The sequence below is a fragment of the Martes martes genome (genome assembly GCF_963455335.1).
Source record: "Martes martes genome assembly, chromosome: 4".
In the NCBI taxonomy this organism is placed as follows: Eukaryota; Metazoa; Chordata; class Mammalia; order Carnivora; family Mustelidae; genus Martes; species Martes martes.
In genome coordinates, this window is record NC_137891.1 from 42,194,355 (window position 1) to 42,203,380 (window position 9,026).

Genomic DNA, 9,026 nt, shown 5'->3' on the forward strand with positions numbered 1-9,026 from the left:
AATATATATTTTTAAAAGATTTATTTATTTATTTAACAGAGAGATACACAGGGAGAGAAGGAACACAAGCAGGGGGAGTGGGAGAGGGACAAGTGTGCTTCCTGCTGAGCAGGGAGCCTAACGTGGGGCAACGCGAGGCTCGATCCCAGGACCCTGGGATCATGACCTGAGCCAAAGGCAGATGCTTAAGGACTGAGCCAAACAGGCGCCCCTCATGTAAATATTTTAATAATAAATGTCATTAATATTTTAGTACCAATTTGGCATTGGTAATTCAGATGTAGAATATGCCAAGTAATTTCTTGATATCTTTGTTAGTTTAGCTTGTAGTTTAAAAAGTTGAATCATTGGGCCATTTTCAAAGGAAAATAAACCTTGCAGACTTCAAAGAATATGTCTTTGGACCACACTTTGTGGAAGAGTGATACTTAAGTGTAAATACTGAATTAAAGCAACATTTATTGGCACATCAAAAACAGATTTATAATTATTTAGCACCTCTTAAAGACTTATTAAGACTATATTGCATATTGTTACTTTGGGTATCCCTGAAAATATTAGATATAAATTTCCTTAAGGAAATACTAAGTTAAAATTTTTCAGCAGTTAATACTGATAATACCTAAATATTCTAAATAAATGTGCTTTTATTCTATTTTCTATATGTCATTTGGATTTTCTCAATGCAGGACTGTTTGAAATGGAATAAACTTGTTAGCATAGTAAGATTCTATATTGGAACACTTTCTGTTTGGCTTAAGGTGAATTTTAATAGTAATTGTTTTAGGAGTTTAAGATAAGAAGTAGTAGTTGAGATTTTTGTTTGTTTTAGAGGTATTTTATTTTCTTTTTAAGGATTTTATTTATTAGAGAGCAGTGGGGAGAGGCAGAGGGAGAGAGAATGCAAGCAGACTGCGTGCTGAGCATAGAGCTCAATGAGGGGCTTGAGCTTATGACGCTGAGATCAGGACCTGGGCTGAAACCAAGAGTCGAATGCTTAACCTACTGAGCTACCCAGGTGCCCCAATTTTAGGGGTATTTTAGTATTTGCCTTAATTATGTTAGAATCCGGAAACTTGGTTCCATGTTTGAAAGTGTGAGCTGTAGTGTAGAACTTAAAATTGTATCCAAAGGGGTAGTCATTGGTTTGGATATATTGCTTTAAATATTGGTTTTTGAATTCAAAACATTAGTGTCTTGTGCCTTTATTGTATCATTTTGATTCATTGCCTTACTAGTTTGATTTGGTCTTACATTTTAAAAGGGAGGAAAATTGTAAGAGAGTTGGACTTAATGAGCTACGTGTTTGGTCTTTCTTTTCCTGAGTGGAAGTGATAGGCTTTTGGGGAATTTTTGGTAACTTTAAATTGTCATTTTACTTGTAGAACAGCTGCCTTTTTTTTTTAAGTGGATGTAAAATTTATATACCGTGAAATGCACAGACCTTAAGAAGAGTGGTCATTTAGTCTTGATAAGTTTATACCCATATAACCAACACTCTAATCAAAATGTATAACATTTCTATCACCCTTTTCCTTGTGCTACTTCCAATCAAGGAGCTGTTTAATTTCCAGAATTTTTTTTTGTTTTAAAATAATTTGCAGATGTCTACTTGGAATTTGTACTTCGTTTTTGCTGAAGGATGATTAATTTCCTCTGGGACAAAGAAGACCATTTTGTAATGCTCATAGTTGTGGTTCCTATTATTGCTTCACTTTTAATAGGTAATTCTGAAGTGAATATCCTAATCTGGCGTTGTTTAAGATCAATTACAGGGTCCGAGGATTAATTATATTTCATTTTCTTTCCACAGTTAAGTTGCTTTTACAGAATTAACAGGTCTCCAAGAAATTTTAAAAAGGTAAGATATTCAGAGCTTAAGGCTTTTCACAGAAGCTTGACAAAAAAATGTAAAGTAGAGTAGGACATGTAGGTACACGTGGTTTCTGTACTTTACTTCTGGCCAGTAATGCACTAGTGGTAGACCGTTTATTATCATAAGCAAAAATTATATACTGACCATAGATGGCTTTTCGAATATGTAAAACTCATTTTGGTTGGTAAAATTCCTTAACCCGCGAAGCTCTCTCTCATGCTTCAGTAGAAGATACGCTTCTAAGTGAAAAATAGTTTGGTCTTGTTGTGAAGCAGTGCTTGGCAGACTTACAAAGAAGATTTGATACTTTTGATGCTCATATTGTATAGGATAGGTGATATGAAATATCTTCGAAACAGTTGGTTTATTTGTATGTTTAGATGGGAGAAGGTTTATTCTTTAAGAAATTAGATATAGTCTATTTTTTGTGAACTCGTACCTTGTTTTCATTTATAAATGCTGAAGAAGGTAGGAACCAAATAATTATTAAGTTTAGTCTGGGATAAGGTACTTCAAAAATAAGACTTGCTATTATGTGTACCTTTCTGTCTGCAGGTCATTATTGCTGTGGTTTGAGCTCAGCATGGCTGTAGTCATCCGTTTACTGGGGCTTCCTTTTATTGCGGGGCCTGTGGATATTCGTCACTTCTTCACGGGATTGACTATTCCTGATGGAGGAGTGCATATAATTGGAGGGGAAATTGGGGAGGCTTTTATTATTTTTGCAACAGATGAAGATGCAAGACGTGCCATAAGTCGTTCAGGAGGGTTTATCAAGGATTCATCTGTAGAGCTCTTTCTTAGTAGTAAGGCAGAAATGCAGAAGACTATAGAAATGAAAAGAACTGATCGCATAGGAAGAGAGCGACCAGGATCTGGGGCGTCAGGGGCTGGCAGCTTGTCTAACTTTGTTGAGGCTATTAAAGAAGAAGCAAGTAATTCTGGATATGGCTCTCCAATTAATCAAGATGCTGGGTTTCATACTAATGGTACAGGACATGGTGATTTAAGGCCAAGAAAGACACGGCCATTGAAGGCAGAGAATCCTTACTTGTTTCTGCGAGGTTTGCCTTACTTAGTAAATGAAGATGATGTACGTGTCTTTTTCTCTGGTTTGTGTGTGGATGGCGTGATTTTCTTGAAACATCATGATGGCCGAAATAATGGTGATGCCATAGTAAAATTTGCTTCATGTATTGATGCTTCAGGAGGTCTTAAATGTCATAGAAGTTTTATGGGTTCAAGATTCATAGAAGTAATGCAAGGCTCAGAACAACAGTGGATTGAGTTTGGTGGTAATGTAATTAAGGAGGTTGACATTCCTGTGAGAACTGAAGAACATTCTCCACCAAGAGGAATTAATGATCGACATTTTCGAAAACGATCTCATTCAAAATCTCCCAGAAGAACACGTTCTCGTTCTCCTCTTGGATTTTATGTTCACTTAAAAAATCTGTCCCTAAGTATTAACAAGAGAGATTTAAGAAATTTCTTTAGAGATACTGATCTGACTAATGAACAGATTAGGTTTTTATATAAAGATGAAAGAAGAACAAGATACGCCTTTGTGATGTTCAAAACTCTGAAAGACTATAACACCGCTCTGGGTTTACATAAGACTGTTTTACAGTATCGTCCTGTTCATATTGATCCTGTTTCTAGAAAGCAAATGCTGAAGTTCATCGAATGTTATGAAAAGAAAAGACCAGTGTCAATAGAGAAAGAAAGGCTTGGACATATTTCACAAAAATACCCTCAAGAAGGCTACCCTGGCCAGAAACTGTGTATATATATAAGAAATTTTCCTTTTGATGTTACAAAAGTGGAAGTGCAAAAGTTCTTTGCAGACTTTTCTCTTGGAGAAGAGGACATTTACTTACTTTATGACGACAAAGGAGTTGGTCTGGGAGAAGCATTGGTGAAATTCAAAACAGAAGAACAGGCCATGAAAGCTGAGCGTTTAAACCGGAGGAGATTCTTGGGGACAGAGGTGTTGTTAAGACTTATATCTGAGGCACAAATGCAGGAGTTTGGTGTAAATTTTTCCTTGATGCCCACTGAGAGAATGCAAGACCATTCACAGTCATGTGATAGAGATGACCATTCCCATTCATTTGACTCAAGTGATCTACCAGTATACTCAGTTGGCCCATCTGAAAACTTCAGGCATCAGCAAGAGGACTTGAGGCAACTGGACAATTTCAGGCAAACCCAGGCGGATTTCCGACAGCTTGATAGGAGCCTTCCAGAAGACTTTAGGCATTCCCCAGAGGACTTCAGGCACTCCCCAGAAGACTTTAGGCGCCCTCGGGAGGAACACTTCAGGCGGCCTCTTGAGGATTTCAGGCACCCTTGGGAGGAGGATTTTAGGTACCCTCGAGAGGAGGACTTCAGGTACCCTAGAGAGGAGGACTGGAGGCGGCCACCTGAGGAGGATTTCAGACGGCCTCCCAAGGAGGACTTCAGGCGACCCCCTGAGGAGGACTGGAGACGGCCCCCCGAGGAGGACTGGAGGAGGCCCCCGGAGGGAGACTTTAGGCGGCCACCTGAGGAGGATTGGAGACGGCCTCCTGAGGAGGACTTCAGGCGGCTTCCTCAAGGGGAATGGAGACGACCACCTGAGGAGGACTTCAGACGACCTCCCGAGGAGGACTTCAGGCAGCCCCCTGAGGAGGATTTCAGGCGACTTCCAGGGGAAGACTTCAGGCGACCTCCCGAGGAGGATTTCAGGCGTTCTCCGGAGGAGGATTTCAGGCGTTCTCCTGGGGAGGATTTCAGGCGACCACCCCCGGAACACTTCAGACGGCCGCCCCCGGAGCACCTAAGGCGGCCGCCCCCGGAGCATTTCAGGCGGCCGCCCCCGGAGCACTTCCGCCGGCCGCCCCAGGAGCACTTCCGCCGGCCGCCCCAGGAGCACTTCCGCCGGCCGCCTCAGGAGCACTTCCGGCGGCCACCCCAGGAACATTTCAGGCGCCCCCGAGAGGAAGATTTCAGGCACCCACCGGATGAAGATTTCGGAGGCCCTCCTGATGAAGACTTTAGGCATCCCCCTGAGGAGGACTTCAGGAGCCCCCAGGAGGAAGATTTTAGATGCCCTTCTGATGAGGACTTCAGGCGGCTCCCGGAGGAAGACCTCAGGGAACCTCCAGAGGAGGACCCTAGACTTCCTGACAGTTTTAGACCTCCTGGTGAGGAGTTTAGGAACCCACCTGATGACTTTAGAAGTCATCGCCCTTTAGTGAATTTTGGTCGCCCAGAAGGTGGCAAGTTTGATTTTGGAAAGCGCAGTATGGGAAATTTTCCTGAGGGGAGATTTATGCCTGATCCAAAATTAAATTGTAGTTCAGGTAGAGTAACACCTATCAAGATAATGAATCTTCCATTTAAAGCTAATGTTAATGAAATTCTAGACTTTTTCCATGGTTATAGAATCATACCTGATTCAGTTTCGATACAGTATAATGAGCAAGGATTACCTACAGGAGAAGCCATTGTTGCTATGATAAACTATAATGAAGCTATGGCTGCTATTAAAGATCTAAATGATAGGCCAGTTGGCCCTCGCAAAGTTAAGTTAATTTTGCTCTAGAGAGCATTTCTAAATTCAGAATTACTTCCCCACAGTATTGATGCAGTAAAATGCATTCGTTTTTTTTAAGTGTTTATTTTTAATGATCTAATGAAAAGAAACATTTTAATTTGACTTGTGAGTAGAACAAATGTAAATATTAGAATGTGAATCTGGTTTTCTTTTGCTTGCAAACTGCCACTCTTTCTCATTTACAATTACATATGGCTTTTTTTTTTTTTTTTTTTGGACAGTGGGGGAGAAAATTACAAGTACATTAATTTTTGTTGATGGGTAAACCTCAAAACTTGTATAGTAGAGTTGTATTTGGGGAAGATAAATTTTATATTCACTTTTCGTTTCCCGTCTGTAGTCTACATCTTATACTGTATAAGGAAATGGTCAGTGACTGATTGTTCAGGTTTAGCATTTTTATTGCTAATTTGCCTGCAGAATTAATGCCCTCCTCTTTGTCCAAGATATTACTGTGTTAGCCTCCCGTTAATTATAAATAGTTGAAAATAGACAGACTGTGAATTTGAAGTTTACTTATGTAAAAAGCTTAGGAGATTCTTGAAGTTTCCATGTTCATAACTTTGCAAAGTTTTATAAAAATAAAAAATTGCAAATGTATAGACCAACTAATTAACTTTACTTGTATTCATATTTTAAAAAAAAAGGAATTACAGCTTCTTCTGTGAAGTTTTCAACAGCTACCTTAGTATTTATGATAGAATGGACCAAACATCCTATAATAATAGCAGAGAGAGCTATGTGTAGATCTATGGTTTCCTCTACATTTCATCAACCAAACTGCTAAGTTTTACTCAAAATACTTAAAAGACAAAAACTGTAGCTATAAAGGACATTCAGGCTTCTGCTGGGAAGAATCTTGATAAATGGATATAGTTTGTTTTTAGGAAGAATTTAGAATTTAGTCCTTTAGGAGGTTTTGGGTTTGTTTTTGTTTTGTTTTTTTTTTTTTTTTGGTAGTTTTTATTAGGTTCTCATTTTTAAATTTCAAGACTTTGAATCCGAAGACTCAGTAACTAAATATAATCAGACTTTTATGAGACTGAATTTTGATTTCTCTGATATTTAGTGTGGGCGTTTTATAAACACTGGATTTGGCTTTTTTTAATAACCCATAATAATGGCTAACATTTATTAGGTACTTACTATATGCTAGGCAGTGAAAGTGCTTTACATGCATAATCTCAGTTTAAATATTCCCTAGGAAGTATGGACTATTGTATCTATTTCAGCAAGTGAGATAATGAAGTTTAGAGGTTAAGTAACTTGCCTAAAGTCATAGCTAGTAAATCATGGAGCTAATTTCAACCCAGACCACTGACTTCAGTTCATGCTCTTAACACTTTTGCCTACTAACTTTGTTAAGTGGTACTTCTAATTTTAGTAAGATCATGCTGAAGATATTTTGAAGAGTAAACCAGTATTTTCTTTACACATTGCTGCTTTAAAAATAGCATTAAAAACAAAATTAGTATGCTCATTGTTCATAAAAGACAAATTAACTTTAAAAGTTTTTATGTATCCAGGGCTTCTCTTGGATAATAACATTAGAAATTGACTTCTAATTAAAAATTGTTTATCAAATATGATTTGACTTTGGTTGGCCTTTTAGTTTACATAAAACCAGGTTAATTTTTCTCAGTTCTGTGATCCAGAGGTTTCCTATTTATTCTTACTTCCTGAGCAAGTAAGAATAAAATATGAATTTACATATGGTAGTTTAGTCACTTAATAATAGGATATAGCAGAAGTAGAATACTTTGTCAGCATTTAGCTATTTACTACCATTTTGGATGAATCTTCAGTGATTTAAGAAGTCTAAGAGAAACCAACTCAAGTTTCTGTGCGTTTAATTGTAGTGAATATAACTTCTAGTAGAATGAATAAACTGGTAATTTGGTTTGAAAAAGCACATCAATATGGCTCTTTAAACTAGTAAGTTTATAAATAGCTAGGAGAATGATAAATTAAACTAAACATGATCAACAAAATAGGAAGAAATTATATTTTTGAATGCTCAGATTATATAGGTGAATCAGTCTTCTTGGGGAATGTATGGAAGACTTTAAAATACTTCTCAAATAAATATCAGTAAGAGCTAAGATGAAACCTAACAGTGAAATACCCCATAATATGGAACTTTTTCTTAAAATGGGCTGGGGTATGATGGTGGTAGTAAATAAAAGGTCAACAGTAGTAAACACAAGCTCTGTATTTTGACTGTAAAATAAATGAATTGATAGGAACAGTTAACGTTACCCCATAATCATTTAGTTCAGAACTTTTAAAAATTAAAAGTTAATTACAGAAAACTGGCTTCTACTGGTTGGGAACCGTTTTTGCATATCTTTTCCCAACTCTGCTTTCAGTGGTATATTGGTGACTTAAATTGGCCATGGTAGGAGTTCTCATGCCACGGAAGTTGGCAAATGCAACAAATCAGGGCATTTTCCATGTTGCAGAGCCAGTTTACCAAGCACACCACCAATTTCAAACACAGAAAAGAATACTATGCTAAGTTCTTATACACCCATTGATACAGTTTACCTTGAACAACCCGGGTTTGAACTGCAAATATCGACTTAAACGTAGAATTTTTTCAATAAATACAATGTAACACTAGGTATTTTCTATGATTTTAATGGTATTTTGTTTTCTCTAGCTGACTTTATTGTAAGAATACAATATATAATACACAAAATACATGTTGAGTAACTGTTACTGGTAAGGCCTTTGATCAAGAGTAGGCTATTAAGTTGGGGGGAACCAAAAGTTACATGGATTTCAACTGCACAGAGGTCAGGACCCCTGAGCCTGGCATAGTTCAAGGGTCAACTATATCAGCCAGTTTTGCCTCCTCTCTCCTACTCCCAGATATATCAGGTACACTAAGAGCATACTGGTTTTCCAGCTAAATATCCAGCGGCATTTTAATTACCTTAAAGCCAGACGTTTTTGCAGAAGGTATCTGGAAAATACAGTTTATGTCTAGAAAGTAAAAATAATCCCATAAACAAAGAGGTAGTCAATCATTACATTGGGAGTACACTTTTATCACTTACTGAGAATACTGTCCTAGAGCAGTGGCTCTTGGTTCACATATCACCTATTAAGTAGTGACCCCATTACCTCCATCTTTGTATTAAATGTTAGTTATTACTGAGCTGCATTAGATATTACATATTTGTGACCTATAATTATGAATTAACTATATCATTTATTCTCAATAACCCTAATAAACTTATTTTGGAGAGAAGAAATGGAGGCCTATATGGACCACTTACTCCAAAAGTAACTGGTTAGGTTACTTTTTTTTTTTTCACAAGGAAGCTGAAAGAGGTTTTACGTTTTTAAAGGTGGTTACATTTTTGTGTGTGTGTGAGTAAAGCAATAGAAGTTAATTATTAAGTGAAGATACAGAAAAAGTTCTCAAGAGTGAGAGGTGTCCCAAGAGGGTTGCCTTGCTGATGAGGGCCTTTAGGGTTGGTCTTTTATAGAAAGCTAACCAGGAAACTTCGATCCTTTTTTAATACCTCTATTGATAACACC

The 9,026-nt window shown here is 37.6% G+C and overlaps 1 protein-coding gene across 1 annotated transcript; it reads left to right on the top strand.

Annotated features, from left to right (window-relative positions):
* Positions 1–1,605: 1,605 nt before the first annotated feature.
* RBM12B (RNA binding motif protein 12B) lies at positions 1,606–6,439 on the top strand. The gene is made up of 3 exons (XM_080801989.1): positions 1,606–1,724; positions 1,814–1,861; positions 2,432–6,439. Exon 3 carries the CDS (start codon positions 2,460–2,462, stop codon positions 5,463–5,465), a length of 3,006 nt encoding a protein of 1,001 aa, XP_080658115.1. The 5' UTR covers positions 1,606–1,724; positions 1,814–1,861; positions 2,432–2,459; the 3' UTR covers positions 5,466–6,439.
* The last annotated feature ends 2,587 nt before the right edge of the window (positions 6,440–9,026 follow it).